This window comes from Schistocerca serialis, chromosome 2 (genome assembly GCF_023864345.2).
Source record: "Schistocerca serialis cubense isolate TAMUIC-IGC-003099 chromosome 2, iqSchSeri2.2, whole genome shotgun sequence".
Taxonomy (NCBI): Eukaryota; Metazoa; Arthropoda; class Insecta; order Orthoptera; family Acrididae; genus Schistocerca; species Schistocerca serialis.
The window spans coordinates 595638972-595656293 of NC_064639.1; the positions used below are offsets into that span (position 1 = coordinate 595638972).

Here is a 17322-nt window from a genome sequence, read left to right on the forward strand (position 1 = left end):
ACCACCTTCTAATTCCTATTCTCCCTCTCCCTTCCACTTCCATCATTATTTTCTATTTATTTTATGTTAATATGTTTTGTCCATCACTTTCTTTTCTTTAATTAGCTGCTTCCCCTCAATATTTTGTACTTTCAACAATATTATGAGAAGGATAGATTGCTACTCAGCAAATAAAGGAGATGCTGAGTTGCAGGTAGGCACAACAAAAATACTGCTATACATTTAAGTTTTTGGTAAAAAGACTTTCTGAAGTAGAAAACACACATACAGTCACACAAGCACAACTCACACACACGACTGCTGTATCTAGCCACTGTGGGAATCAGGTTGTGTGTTTCCTACTTCATAAGGTCTTTTGGTGGACAGCTCAAATGCATACCACTACTAGTTTTTTCTCATTATGTTGTCCATACCCCCCTCCCAAGTGTATGTAAGGTCTCCACTCATCACCCTCTTTCATTAGATTGTACACTCTTCTCTTTTGCTGCCACTCTCTCAAACTAATCAACATCATCACTGTCTCCTCTGTCCTTGGTTCCCATTGCTATTGCCTTCATTCACCTCTCTTTCACTGCACTTTCTGTCTCCCATCATCACTGTCTCCTCTCTCTTCCAACATCACTGTCTCTCTGCTGCTGTATTTCAGCACAAAAAAGTGTGAATATGTTTGTGTGTCAAAATTTTTTCTGAAGAAGGTGGGATGAAGATTGAGGCAGCTGTTCCCCACTTTTCTGTCAGAGCCTTTTAAGAAGGAGCATATTCAACTTTTTTTGTACTCTGACAGTAGCATTTTCAGGCTGGTTCCCTTCTTTGCCTTCTTACAGCAGTGTTTGCTGCTTATATAAAATGGATTTTGTAGGTCAATGTAGTTATGACAGTTTGTTTCTATCACTACTGGCCATTAAAATTGCTACACCATGAAGATGCCATGCTGACATGAGGAATGTTTCCAACCGATTTCTCATACAAAAACAGCAGTTGACCGGTGTTGCCTGGTGAGACGTTGTTGGGATGCCTTGTGCAAGGAGGAGAAATGCGTACCATCACGTTTCCGACTTTGATAAACGTCGGATTGTAGCCTATTGTGATTGTGGTTTATCGTATTGCGACATTGCTGCTCGAGTTGGTCGAGATCCAATGACTGTTAGCAGAATATGCAATCGGTGGGTTCAGGAGGGTAATACGGAACGCCGTGCTGGATCCCAACGGCCTCGTATCACTAGCAGTCGAGATGACAGGCATCTTATCCACATGGCTGTAATGGATCGTGCAACCAGTCTCGATCCCTGAGTCAACAGATGGGGATGTTTGCACGACAACAACCATCTGCACAAACAGTTCGATGACGTTTGCAGCAGCAAGGACTATCAGCTTGGAGACCATGGCTGCGGTTACCCTTGATGCAGCATCACAGACAGGAGCACCAGCGATGGTGTACTCAACGACGAACCTGGGTGCACAAATGGCAAAACGTCATTTTTTCGGATGAATCCAGGATCTGTTTACAGCATCATGATGGTCGCATCCGTGTTTGCCGACATTGTGGTGAACGCACATAGGAAGCGTGTATTCGTCATTGCCATACTGGTGTATCACCTGGCTTGATGGTATGGGGTGCCATTGGTTACGCGTCTTGGTCACCTCTTGTTTGCATTGACGGCACTCTGAACAGTGGATGTTACAATTCAGATGTGTTACGATCCGTGGCTCTACCCTTCATTCGATCCCTGCGAAACCCTACATTTCAGCAGCATAATGCACGACCACATGTTGCAGGTCCTGTACGGGCCTTTCTGGATACAGAAAATGTTCGACTGCTGCTCTGACCAGCACATTCTCCAGATCCCTCACCAATTGTAAACATCTGGTCAATGGTGGCCGAGCAACTGGCTCGTCACAATACGCCAGTCACTACTCGTGATGAACTAGGGTATCGTGTTGAAGCTGCATGGGCAGCTGTACCTGGGCATGCCATCCAAGCTCTGTTTGACTCAATGCCCAGGCGTATCAAGGGCGTTATTACGGCCAGAGGTGGTTGTTCTGGGTACTGATTTCTCAGGATCTATGCACACAAATTGCGTGAAAATATAATCACATGTCAGTTTTAGTATAATATATTTGTCCAATGAATACCCGTTTATCATCTGCATTTCTTCCTGATGTAGCAGTTTTAATGGCCAGTAGTGCAGTTTGATACATGCACAGAAACAACAAATAAGTACGGATAATGTAATGTTAACAAAAATTTGTCTCGTATCCAATGCAAGTTCATTTTACCCTACTTTACATAAAGAAGCAAAATATTTTTAGGCTACAGCTAAAGTATACCAAAAGATGTGGCATTTGACTAGTAAGTATGAAGAATTTCATTTGACAAATAATTTTTTTAAGATGCTTATGCCGCCAGGTGCACCATCGAATAATTTCCAGTTCAAGACAGTCTGTATATGTGTGAAGTGCTTGTTATACAGAGACAGCACTTCATAAAGTGGTATTGATGAAAAAAGGTGATAAAAACATAGTTTGGTGACCTCAGAATGACCCAGAACCCTCACCAACGTGTTCACCACATCAGTTAAAACTACATTTAAGCCTCAGGCCAGGTATTAATGCATAAATTACGTAACTTTCAACCTCTGGATATCGGTAATGGATAATGATATCAAAAAAAAGTTTCAAAGCCTGAGAATGTCATCTTAGGGATATTTGGTAAAAATGTCGACGTTTTGCCGTGGATAGAAAGTACAGAAATGGCTATCCCCACAAGTGGTACTTTTGGTACCAAAAAAGTCACGGATTTCCAGAGCTTTATTATCAAACCGCCCATGAATAAATGGTGCTTTTATGTCATCTAAGCCCACCCTAGACCACACGTAATGCAAAAGAATCAACCGATTTGTTCAGTTGGCCTGGGCTGGGAGGAAATGTGTGAACTTTAAATTTGGACTCTGTACTGAAGGATAACTACAGTATGTCCATTATTCCAGCAGGCATACAAATGGTCGCTAGGTCAAGGGCTATCCAGAACACTTGCCTCACTTATCACTGTGATCAATAGAACGCGAGATATGACCATCTAAAAACTTGTCTTTTCATGCGTTGAGTTTTAGAACATTGGTACCATGCACAGTCATCGAAAAACTTATTTTTCATTCACTCATAACTTCACCCACTACTATATCGCAGCTTTTCTTCTCGGTGCATATATCAGTCACAGAAAAAGGAGTGTCACATTTCAGTTGCCATTGTATGTTACCTTACCTTTTACTGTTACAAATTTTGTATTAAAATTCTTTGGACATTATTTACTGTTAAATGTGCAGTGTAACAATTTTCATCTGAGCAACATTACAGATAAGTGATGCACAGTAAGGTACTTTTAGATGCTTTTTGAATATTTGTCAACTATATAAGTTGTTTAATTCTAAAAATAATGTGCCCCTTCTTGTTAATATAGTATTTTTGTAGCAGCAAGAAACAAATGCAATTAGGTTTGGAAGAAAAAACCAGTTCGTTACATAAAAGAACATAGATACACATAACAGTATGTATAGATGGGTACAATCATTCTAAACAGAAGTTAATAAAAGTCTTCACTTAAAAGTGGTAATATTAACTACAGTCAACTTGCACATATGGTATGAATATGTCTTCTATCACTATTTTGTCTACTACCACTCTTTTGGCTTAAGCTTTATGGGTTCCAAGATGAAGAAGAAGAAAAATTACCAACACAGACCCACATTATTTTTGAGTAATGAATATAAATAATATGTGGCCTGATACCGTATGTAATCAAAATATGATTTAATGCATATATTTTATAATAAAATGAAATTGTGTTAATACATAGGCCAGTGAATACTCCAATAAGAAAGCTTCAAAAGAAGGAAGCAGTACTGCTCTTAAGTGCGGTGCAAGTTGGAGTAAGTGTTTGATGTTGGGTTACATGATGAAAGGATAGTGAAGAAACACATTTTTGCAACTAGCGTTATTTCTCTTTTGCTGCACTAAGTGACCATTTAGCAGGAGGTGAAAAGGTGCCAACAGAAGCATAATAATCATAAACAGTGTAGGTGATTGCTATATTACTCTTACAAATACAAAAATAAGGGTTAAAATAAAATGTGTGTATATAGTTTTCTTCCAAAAGATCTCCTATCATTAGTAAACTTTCTCTCAAAAGAGAAGCTGCTAATAAAATGGAGATCAGAGGAAAGAACATCTGAATAAATAGTGGGGAGGGAACTCTGACACAGTATGGAATCTGCCAAAATGAAATTACATTGGCTGCTGTGTAACTCGGTTACCATAACAAATGTGAATATATGTTGGAGGGAGAACACTCAACTCACCTTACAGCAGTTCCATGTCCTCAACATCTTGTAACTACAGTATCATTTAAATTGGTTCTTTTTCTTCTAGGATTGAAATACTGCATTGCAGTTTGACTTCGCTCCTAAAATTAAAAATAAAAAGGTTGAAACAGAAAATGATCTTTTAAGCTTTTGACATTTTATTTGATATAGTATGCTTGATTGACTGGTGAGAATAATGTCAAATAAAAACAAACTTGGATATGTTTGAAGTTATGAATAATTGTAGGATTATGATCAAAGAAACTGAGGAATTTTTCAGGCCTTTACTGACCAAAATAAATGACATAATTTCTATAGAATCTTGCAAAAGATGTAAATGAACACAGGCTTGTGAGCAATAAATCGATGTTGTTGTTGCTGTTGGCTTCAGTTCGATGATTGGTTTGATGCAGTTCTCCATACTGCTATACCCTATGCAAGCCTCATCACCTACAATTAATAATTACAAACTGCAGCCTTTTGAACTTACTTCCTGTTTTCATCACAATTTTTACCTCCTTCGATTTACTGCCATAAACAAATTGACAATTCCTTAATGTCTTAGGATGTGTGCTATTGACACCTTCCTATTACCTGTCTAATCTACAGTATTATTCTTATCTTGCACTGCCGGCTGCGGTGGCAAAGCGGTTCTAGGCGCTTCAGTCCGGAACCGCGCGACTGCTACGGTCGCAGCTTTGAATCCTGCCTCGGGCATGGATGTGTGTGATGTCTTTAGGTTAGTTAAGTTTAAGTAGTTCTAAGTTCTAGGGGACTGATGACCACAGATGTTAAGTCCCATAGTGCTCAGAGCCATTTTTCTATTGCACTGCATTGCACTACTTGCAGACATCTCTTGTCTGAATTGCTTATCATTCCTATGTCACCTCCACACAGTGTTACATTCCAGACAAATACTTGCTGATATTTGGAACATCCTGGGTGGAATAACAACAATGTTAACAATAATATCAATAATAATAATAATAATAATAACAATATCCTTTCCACTTTCTAATACTTGAATTCATATTAGATGTTAACAAATTCTTAATTTCAGAAATATTTTTCATGCTATAGCTAGCATGAATTTTGTATTCTCTTTACTTTGGCCTCATCAGTTGTTCTGCTACCTAAAGCCAATTTCATCTACTACTTTTAGTATCTCTTTTTCTGCTCTAATTACTTCAACATAACATGAAGAGAGATGAAAATTTAATAGTCATGGGGGACTGGAATTCAATACTGGGAAAAGGAAGGGAAGGAAAATTGTAGGTGAATATGGAATGGGGGTAAGGAATGAAAGAGGAAGACACCTGGTGGAATTTTGCATGAAGCACATACATCACTAAGGTATGATAGATACTGCCTAAAGGAAAATTAGAGAGACCTTTGGAGAAAAGAGAACCACTTGTATAAATATCAAGAGCTCAGATGGAAAACCAGTTCTACGCAAGGAGGGGAAGGCAGAAAGGTGGAAGGAGTGTATAGAGGGTCTATACAAGGACAATTTACTTGAGGGCAACATTATGCAAATGGAAGAGGACATAGTTGAAGATGAAATGGGAGATACGGTACTGTGTGAAGAGTTTGACAGAGCACTGAAAGACCTAAGTCGAAACAAGGTCCCAGAGGTAGACAGCATTCCAGTAGAACTACGGATAGCCTTGGGAGAGCCAGCCATCATAAAACTCTACCTTCTGGTGAGCAAGACGTATAAGACAGACGAAATACCCTCAGACTTCAAGAAGAATATATTAATTCCAATCCCAAAGAAAGCAGGTGTTGACAGGTCTGAAAATTACCGAACTATTAGTTTAATATGTATTGGTTGCAAAATATTAACATGAATTCTTTACAGACAAATGGATTCCTTAGAAATGTTGGAACATGCGAGGCAATACTGACTATACGATTTATTTTAGAAGGTAGATTAAGGAAAGGCAAACCTCCTTAGAGAAAGCTTTTGACAATGTTGACTGGAATACTCTATTTCAAGTTCTGAAGGTGACAGAGGTCAAATACAGGGAGCGAAAGGCTATTTACAATTTGTACAGAAACCAGGTGGCACAAAAGGGAAGCAGTGGTTCAGAACGGAGTGAGACAGGGCTGTAGCCTATACCTGATGTTATTCAATGTATATACTGAGCAAGCAGTAAAGGAAACAAAAGAAAAATTTGGAGTAGCAATTAAAATCTATGGAGAAGAAATAAAAACTTGGAGGTTTGCTGATGACTTAATTCTGTCGGAGATGGCAAAGGACCTGGAAGAGCAGTTGAATGGAATGGAGAGTGTCTTGAAAGGAGGATATAAGATGAACACCAACAAAAGCAAAACGAGGATAATGGAATGTAGTTGTATTTAATCAGGTGATGCTCAGGGAGTTAGATTAGGAAATGAGACACTTTAAGTAGTAGCTGAGTTTTGCTTTTTGTGAAGCAAAATAACAGAGAATGGTCGAAGTAGAGAGGATATAAAATGTAGACTGGCAATGGTAACAAAAGTGTCTCTGAAGAAGAGAAATTTGTTAACATCAAGTATGGATTTAAGTGTCAGGAAGTCGTTTCTGAAAGTATTTGTATGGAGTGTAGCCATGTATGGAAGTGAAACATGGGCGATAAATAGTTTGGACAAGAAGAGAATAGAAGCTTTCGAAATGTGGTGCTATAGAAGAATGCTGAAAGTTAGATGGGTAGATCACATAACTAATGAGGAGGTATTGAATAGAATTGGGGAGAAGAGGAGTTTGTGGCACAACTTGACCAGAAGAAGGGATCGGTTGGTAGGACATGTTCTGAGGCATCAAGGGATCACCAACTTAGTACTGGAGCGTAAAAATCGTAGAGGGAGACCAAGAGATGAATACACTACGCAGATTCAGAAGGATGTAGGTTGCAGTAGGTACTGGGAGATGAAGAAGCTTGCACAGGATAGAGTAGCATGGAGAGCTGCATCAAACCAGTCTCTGGACTGAAGACCACAACAACAACAACAACGACAAACTGGTTAACTTGTTTTGCTTTTGTTGATGTTCACCTTATATTCTCTTTTCAAGGCACTATCCATTCCATTTAATTGCTCTTCCGGAACCTTTACAGTGTCCATGGCAAATCTCAAAAGTTTTTAATTTTTATCCTTGAACTTTAATTTGCACTCCATATTTCTTCTTGGTTTTGTTTATAGCTTGCTCACCGTATAGACTGAAATAACATTGGGGGCAGGCTACAACCCTCTCTTGCTCCCTTTTCAGTCACTGCTTCCTTTTCATGTCCAGTGACTGCAGTTTGGTTTCTGCAGAAATTGTAAATAAACTTCCACAGCAGGGTGTTGATTAACAGTTACACTTATTCTTCACTGTCCACCTTATAGTGTGTGATTGATAATTTCACAAGGCCATTCCACCAATTACTACATACATAATGTCTCTTATGTTTCACAGTTGTGAATATCCTCAACTCTCGCATATATTACCTGACAGAGGTTTGATAATGTGAATAGTGCACAGTTCCACAGTAATCCAGAGTGTGCTTTTAACGATATGTACCTTTACAATTGGCTAGCTAGGTCAGGTCGAAGGTTGGAGGAAGGCAAGGACATAACACTCCAATAAGACCATGCCTAATAAACACACTGTGAATAGTTACGGACAACTTCATCTTGTTTCTGAATAAATTTTTACACATCTCACCAGACTCTTTGTGCTTTGATCAATAAGTGATCCATGAGAAGAGATGTTAGATGCTCTGCTTAGTACATGGAAGTTCCAGTGATGTCATTGTCCTGGTCCAGGTGGAAAATATTAGGGTATAGCACCAAGATAACTCAGGCAATGTCTTGAGGCCAACTGGTGTGGTAAGCTATTTCTGTATCCACATCTTGCCAGATGAATTATCACTTAATAGGCTATAACATGACTTTAGAAGTCCAATTACTTCTAGCCGGCCACGGTGGCCGAGCGGTCCTAGGCACTTCAGTCCGGAACTGCGCAACTGCTACGGTCGCAGGTTTGAATCCTGCCTCGGGCATGGATGTGTGTGATGTCCTTAGGTTAGCTAGGTTTAAGTAGTTCTAAGTTCTAGGGGACTGATGACCTCAGATGGTAAGTCCCGTAGTGCTCAGAGCCATTTGAACCATCCAATTACTTCTTCATTTTTTTATTTAGGGACAATAAATTGCAGAGCTTTAGGAGTCTGAAGATAGGTTAGAGGAGTTTGATAGGGAGGTAAACAGATAAAAATCAAATGGGAAATAATAGATTGTATTATCTGAAGTATAGCAAGAAAATGAAGACCCAATAGATTTAAAATGTGGACTGATTTCATTACAGAGCAACAGAGAAGGGAGAAAAATCAAGTGTAAGCTTTACTGTAAACAGAAAATTAAACAATGTTACAGGTACTAAAGCAATCAGAAACCGAATAACAAGCAGGAGCTTTATAAATAAAAAATAAAAAATGTCCCATGGAGAGCATTCATATGTTGGCAATCACACTCACATCCTGAGAGCAGTTACAATACTTCTACGAATAATTACAGAATTTGATAAACGACAGCAAATCTCACTGCAATAAAAGTAATTAAAATGTCATTTTTCAGAGGGAAACTTTAAATATTACACTATATATGACATAATCCTATGTTAACAAAAGTTGGGGAGCACAACAGTATTTGTCCTTAACATGGTTACAAGAATGAACCAGACAAACTGTTTTTGTTACGAACCAACTGGAACGAAAAATGGAATTGCTTATATCTTATTTAAAAAAATAATAAAGAAAGAAACTGTCCAAGATATGGTAGTCCTGAAGCACTCATGCATATGCAAGTGAATATAGACTCAAAAGATGATGGGAAAATAATAATTTTGGAGCTATACAGAATCAGACTCACCAGGCAACAAGTAAGAAATGTAAATTTTCAAAGTTTATTTTATAATGGGAAGCTATATCAGGTTAAAATAATCTTAGAAAATGGGATGAAAGTGGAAATTATTTAACAAAGGTACTTATGCAATCAGCAAATGATGTCACATGGATGAAGAAAGCAGAAAAAAAGAAAACACAAATAGAATGAGGCACGTATTTAATGGTATGGTGCAAGTTTTGAACAGTGATAGAATCTGTTGAATTTCACAAAACTGTTCAAAAATATCTTCAAGACAGTATGAGAAGACACAATGAAAATTTGATAAGAGAAACACTAAGGATGTGAAGAAAATGAAACAAAAGCTGATGTTTGGATGATGGCACATTTCAGCTATTAAAATGGCTGGTGGCACAATAACTAATAACAGAAGGAAAATTGTATGAGCATTCAAAGGTTTCATTGGTATTTAAGAAATATAGATAAGTAATAATGAAAATTATGATGTTCCAGATGAAATGTTAAATGATGTTATGAAGTATAAAGAAATAAATGGTGCCTGGATGTGAGATGTTATAATAGGAAAGGAAGTTAGAAGCATAGTAATACAATGGAAAATTACAAAGTTCCTAACAGAATGCCTGTGGATCAGTGCAGTTCCCTGGAATTTGAATACTGTAACTATTCTTCTACACAAGAAAGGGGCAGGCAGGTGTAAGATTGAAGATGTAGTCCTCTAGGCCTCCTCTATGTAATGTACAAAATATTCACTCAAATCATTACCTGCAACTACAGGAAAAATAATGGATTCAGTGAAGCAAAGGAACAATGTGATTTTAGAAGTGAATAAAGAACAAAGGACCATTTGCAAATCATGAAAAAAATTATATGATGCAGTAGTGAGTATGCATTACTGCTTCGCCTAGTATTCTTAGATTTTCCATAAGCTTTTGACAGAAAGGTACATTGAGAATTTCAGAATTAGAAGAGTTGTCAAACAAGGTGACTCTATAGTATGAAAACTATCCTCAGCAACCCTACAGTATTTTCAGATTCTTAAACTGGGAGCACAAAGAATGAATACATGTTGATAGATCATACCTAAACCATATCACTTTTCCTCTAGTGCAAATAAGCTTCAACAATAATGGTTGACCTTAAGAGAATAAATTTTAAAGGTGGTTTGAAATTCACTAACAATAGGAAAAAAATAATTTATAACCAACACACTGAAAAGAAAACAGTACTAATTAACAATGCAGTCATACACTGAAGAGCCAAAGAAACTGGTACACCAGCCTAATATCATGTTGAGCCCCCGTGGGCATGCAGAACTGCAGCAGTACGATGTGGCAAGAACTCAACTAATGTCTGAAATAGTGCTGGCGGAAACTGACACCATGACTCCTGCAGGGCTGTCCATAAATCCGTAAGAGTACAAGGAGGTGGAGATCTCTTCTGAACAGCATGTTGCAAGGCATCCCAGATGTGCTCAATAATGCTTATGTCTTGGGAGTTTGGTGGCCAGTGGAAGTGTTCAAACTAGTAAAAGTGTTCCTGGACCTACTCTGTAGCAGTTCTGGAAATGTGGGGTGTCACATTGTCCTGATGGAATTGCCCAAGTTCGTCGGAATGCACAATGGACATGAATGCGTGCAGGTGATCAGACAGGATGCTTACATACACATCACTTGCAGAGTCGTATCTATACGTATCAGGGATCCCATATCTCTCCAACTGCACACGCTCCACACCATTACAGAGCATCCAACAGCTTGAACAGTCCTCTGCTGACATGCATGGTCCATGGATTTATGAGGTTGTCTCCATACCCGCTCACATCCATCCACTTGATACAATTTGAAACAAGCCTCATCCAACCAGGAAACACGCTTCCAGTCATCAACAGTCCAATGTCGGTGTTTACAGACCCAGGCGAGGCATTATGATTCATGTTGCTCAATCATCAAGGATACACGAATGGGCCTTTGGCTGTGAAAGCCCATATCAATGATGTTTCATTGAACGGTTAGCACACTGACACTTGTCGATCGTGCTATATTGAAATCTGCAGCAATTTTCCGGAAGGGTGCATTTCTGTCACATTGAACGATTCTCTTCAGTCGTCATTGCCCCCTTCTTGCAGGATCTTTTTCCAGCTGCAGCAATGTTGGAGATTTGATGCTTTACCAGATTCCTTATATTCATGGTACACTTGTGAAAAGGTCGTACTGGAAAATCCTCACTTCATCATTACCTCAGAGATGCTGTGTCCCATCGCTCGTGCGCTCATTCAGACTCACTTAAATCTTGGTAACCTTCCATTGTAGCAGCAGTAACTGATCTAACAACTGTGCCAGACACTTGTTGTCTTATACAGGTGTACCGCAGTGCTGTACTCTGCCTGTTTACATATCTCTGTATTCGAATACACATGGGTATACCAGTTTCTTTGGCACTGCAGTGTAGAAACAGTTGATGCGATTTTGTATTTGGAGCCATTGATGACAACTAGCTAAAAGGAAAAGATGTTAACAGAAGAATAAAAGTGGCCCTGTATGCTTTTGATAAACCAAAATAAAAACTGATTTTCCAATATGTCCCAAAAGGAAAGCTTACAATCAGTATGTGCAAAAAAAGCTTATTTCCACATTGGAGTTAAACTCTGTCACAAACTTCACAATGTTAAACTCTACACTGAAATATCAACAATACTGGGAAAAGTACAGATTGCTACTCACTGTAAAGGTGGCCTGTTGAGTTGTAGACAGACACAACAGAAACACTGTTCCACATTTAGATTTCGGCCAAAGCCTTCTTCATCAAAGAAAACACACACACATTCACACAAGCAAGCACATGTCACACACATGACTGCTACCACTACAATACTGACTGGACTGTGACTGTCGCGTGAATAGCTATCTGGAGGGGAAGGGATAGCAGGGTACCTGCCAATGCTGCTCCTGGCAGTCTCTAGCGCCTGCAACACAACGTTCATCTCTCCTCCCACCTGCACCCTACTATCCCCCCCCCCCCCCCTCCCCTTCCTCGCACCACTCCAGACTGGTATTCATGTGTCAGTCAAATTCCAGCTGGAGCTGGTGGTGGTAGTGGTCATGTGTGGTTGAGGTGTGCTTGCTTGTGTCAATTTGTGTGTATGTTTTATTCGGTGAAGAAGGCTTTGGCTGAAAGCTAAATATGTAACAATCTTTTCATTGTGCCTTTCAGAAACGCAGCAGGTCAACTTTATGGTGAGTAGCAATCTATCCTTCTCCTAATATTGTTAAATGCATGTAGTGTATTATTTAAAATTTGAAATATGTGTGGATAGAAATAACTTTTACCTGCATAAATATCAACTGACTTGTCCAATAACTAAGAAAGTTATTTTTGCTCTAGTCCAAGAAATAAGAAAAGTCTGAGACAATAGCGGAAAGTAGGTAGATGACATTACAAAATATGCAGGGGCATTATGGCTAATGATAACTGCACCTCCTGATTGTCATAATAAAGGCTCAGTTAACCACGAGAAGTACTTGGGAGCCTTCCTGAATCATGACCACAAACGTGCATCCTCAACACACAACACACGAGTGTTGCTTGTAGGTGTCCCAAATGTTTTCAACAGACTGATGCCTCAACCTTGTGGACCACCTAATCACACTTTATTCATGTCATTTTGGTAGCCATGAGCTGTTGTGTTTTCTTGATGAAAGTTACTCGTGGGTGCTGCAGGCCAGCAAGTGGATGCACTTGATGTGAGAGTAGGTTCGTGCGTGGTTTACAATGAGTGACAATGACAGACTTTAAGGGCTCTTGTACTGAAGAAAGCAATAACCTGAAATTTATCAATCATACTAATCGTCGTGTTTTCAGATACACCACATTGTGGTAGCAAGCAGTTCCATATGTTCCGATAGAAAGAGTTGCCTACTACATAAACTGCTTTGCGATATTGTATACGTGTTCTTGTCTTTGAATTTAAGCAAACATATAACACGCAAAACTGAAAATGACACTCTGGATGGATGCCACTTTCTTCTGCCAACCTTTTAACTGTCAGTTTCATTCCATTTAAATACCCTCTCATGAGAATACCTTCACTGGATGTCTGGCCTGTTACCTGGTAGGGTGCCTTATGATTCATGATGTACTCCTACCCTGTGTATCATGACTCATCCTTCATGACCTTTTTCCATGACTGTATGCCCCACAATGTGTTATGAGTGGAGAAATGTGAGTTGGATGACCCATGCTCAGTGGTTAGTATTATTCAACATTGAGATGGTGAACATTTGCCACAATAGCTACAATGTTTTTCTTCTCAATTCTACTCAGTACCTCCTCATTACTTACAGAATCTAACCACGTAATCTTCAACATTCTTCTGTTGCACCATATTTCAGAAGCCTCTATTCTCTTCTTGTCTGTTTGCCATCCATGTTTCACTTCCATACATGGTCATGCTCCCCACAAATACTTTCAGGAAAGAGTTCCTAACACTTAAATCTATATTTAATGTTAACATATTTCTCTTCCTCAGAAATGCTTTTCTTGTGATTGCCAGTCTCCATTTTATACCCTCTCTACTTTGGCCATCATCATCAGTTATTTTTCTGCCCAAATAACAAAACCTATGCACTACTTTAAGTGTCTCATTTCTCAAGGTAACTCCCTTAGTATCAACGGATTTAATTCGACTAAACTCCATTATTGTTGTTCTGCTTTTGTTGATGATCATCTTCCTCCGTTCAAGACACTGTCCATTCTGTAGAACCGCTCTTCCATGTCCTTTACTGTCTCTGATGAAATTACAATGTCATTGGCAAACCTCAAAGCTTTTATTAATTCTCCCTGAACTTTAACTGCGGCTCTAAATTTTTCTTAATTGCTACTCTAAATTTTTCTTTCATTTCCTTCACTGCTTGCTCAATGTACAGATTGATTAACATCAGGGCTAGGCTACAACTCTGTCTCACTCCATTCTCAATTACTGCTTCCCTTTTATGCCCCAACTCTTATGACTGCCATCTGGTTGCTGTAAAAGTTATAAATAACCTTTCATTCACTGTATCTTAGCACTGTTAACTTCAGAATTTCAAAGAGAATGTTGCAATCAACATTGTCAAAAGCTTTATCCAAGTCTACAAATGCTATAAATGTAGGTTTGCCTTTTCTTAACCTATCTTCTAAGATAAGTGGTAGAGTCACACATGAACCTATATTTCTCTGAAATCCTAAATGATCTTCCTTGAGGTCAGCTTGTACTAGTTTTTCCATTCTCCTGTAAAATATTCGTGTTATTATTTTGCAGTTGTGACTTATTAAACTGATATTTTGGTAATTTTCACACTTGTCAGCAACTGCTTTCTTTGGAATTGGAATTATTACACTATTCTTGAAGTCTGAGAGTAATTTTCCTGCTCCACACATCTTGCACACCAGGTGGAGTTGTTTTGCCATGGCTGGTTCTCCAAAGGCTATCAGTAGTTTAATGGACTGTCATTACTCCCAAAGCCTTGTTTCAATGTGTGTCTGTCAGTGCTTTGTCAAATTCTTCTTGCAGTATCATACTTCCCATCTCATCGTCATCTACATCCTCTTCCAATTCTATAATACTGCCTTCAGCTTCATCTCCCTTGTATACACCTTCTATATACTCCTTTCACCTTTTAGCTTTCTTTTCTTTGCTTAGAACTATTTTTCTGTCTGAACTCTTGATATTCACACAGCTGCTTCTCTTTTCTCCAAAAGGCATCTTTAATTTTCTATTAAGCAGTATCTATCTTATCCCTAGTGAAATATTCTTCCAAATCCTTACATTTGTCCACTCCTGTTCAGCTATTTTGCACTTCCTGTCACACTCATTTTTTAGACTTTGTACTCCCTTTAGCCTGCTTCATCTTCATATTTTCTCCTTTCATTAGTTAAATTCAATATCTCCTGTGTTACCCAGGGATTTTTACGTGGCCTTGTCTTTTTACATATTTGATCTGCTACAGCCTTCATAATTTCATCTCATAAAGTTAACCATTCATTTTCTACTGTATTCCTTTCCCCTGTTCTTGTCAACTGATACCTAATGCCCTCTCTGAAACTCCCAACAAGCTCTGGTTCTTTCAACTTGTCCAGGTCCCATCTCCTTAATTTCCTACTTTTCTGCAATTTCTTCAGCTTTAATCTACAATTCATATCCAATAAATTGTGGTCAGAGTCCACATCTGCCCCTGGAAAAGTTTTACAATTTAAAATCTGGTTCTGAAATCTCTGTCTTACCATTACATAGTCAATCTGAAACCTTCCGGTGTCTCCAGGTCTCTTTCACATATGCAACCTTCTTTCATAGGTCTTAAACCAAGTGTTAGTGATGATTAAAATATACTCTGTGCAAAATTTTAGGTGGCTTCCTCTTTCATTCATTTCCCCAGTCCATATTCAACTGCTATTTTTCCTTTTCCTACTCTTGAACTCACAACATACTGTAAATTACGCTAAATCGTACATAATGCCCACATAGCACTCACCTGTCATACCATTGGCTATCACTAGATCTGATGACATCCCAGTCAGGACTTGTACTGCATTATTCTGCTTGCCAAGGTGACAGACGCACTTCTTCTCTCCAGAGTACACTAACAGTGTCTAATTTAATTGCTCATGGGTGTATATACACTGAAGCACCAAAGAAACTGAGTATAGGCATGGTTATTCAAATACGAAGATATGTGAACAGGCTGAATGTGGCACTGTGGTCAGCAATGACTATATAAGACAACAAGTGTCTGGTGCAGTTGTTAAACCAGTTATTGCTGCTACAATGGCAGATTACCAAGATTTAAGTGAGTTTGAATGTGGTATGATAGTTGGCACATGAGCGATGGGACACAACATCTCTGAGGTAGTGATGAAATGGGGATTTTCCCGTACAACTATTTCACGAGTGTACCATGAATATCAGGAATCCGGCAAAGCATCAAATCTCTGACATCACTCTGGCCAGAAAAAGATCCTGCACAAAAGGGACCAATGACAACTAAAGAGAATCATTCAACATGACAGAAGTGCAACCCTTCCTCAAATTGCTGCAGATTTCAATGCTGGACCATAAGTGTCAGCATACAAACCATACAACGAAACATAATCAATATTGGCTTTCATAGCTGAAGGCCCACTCATGTACCCTTGATGACTGCGTGACACAAAGCTTTACGCCTTGCCTGGGCTCAGAATTAGTATTGCTTGCTGCAGGTTATAATGCACAGGTAGTATTGGGAACAGAAAGCTGGCTGAAACCAGACGTCAGTGACAACGAAATCTTAACTTCAGATTCGAATGTTTATTGTAAGGATAGGTTAGTCACCAATGGTGGCAGAATGTTGATTGCAGTAAAAAATTTGATAAAATCTAGTGAGGTTACAATGAATGTGAATTAATCTGGGTGAAACTGAGTATCAAAGAACAGTCAAAAATGGTGATCAGATGCTTTTATAGACCACCTGGGTCAGGATCTGTAGTTGTAGAGCGCTTCAGACAGAACTTGCACAATATCATTAGTAATTTTCCTGATCATGCCGTTGTAATAGGGGGTGACTTCAACTTACCAGGTATAGATTTGGAGTGTTACACCATCAAAATTGGTGCCAGAGACAGGGATTCTTGTGGTATTGTTCTGGATGTCTTGTCCAAAAAATTACCTTGAGTAGATAGTCAGAGAACCAACTCATAAGGGTAACATCTTAGACCTCCTGGCAACAAACAGACCTGAACTTATTGAATCAGTTAACACAGAGGAAGATATCAGTGATCATAACACTGTGATAGAATCTATGACGACAGGTCCCTCAAGGCATGTTAAGAAAGGTAGGAAGATATATTTGTTCAGCATGGGTGACAGGATACAAATCTCAGAATATCTCAGCAGTCAGCATCGAGGACAAATATGTGGAGAACAAACGAAAAAAATTCAAAGGCATCGTTCAATATGCCCTAGACAAGTATATTCCGAGTAAGGTTTTAAGGGATGGGAAAGATCCACCATGGTTTAATAGCCATGTCAGAAAAGCACTACGTAAACAAAGAGCACTTCATCTCAGATTCA

The 17322-nt window shown here is 38.8% G+C and overlaps 1 protein-coding gene across 4 annotated transcripts in view; it reads right to left on the reverse strand.

Annotated features, from left to right (window-relative positions):
- Positions 1–17322, reverse strand: part of LOC126457618 (phospholipid-transporting ATPase IF-like) — a 650785-nt gene that overhangs the window by 15014 nt on the left and 618449 nt on the right. For all 4 annotated transcript variants that reach the window (XM_050094076.1, XM_050094075.1, XM_050094077.1 and 1 more), the window contains one exon: positions 4356–4459. In XM_050094076.1, the coding sequence (XP_049950033.1) occupies positions 4376–4459 (84 nt within the window). In that variant the 3' untranslated portion in view covers positions 4356–4375. The remainder of the gene's footprint in view (positions 1–4355; positions 4460–17322) is intronic.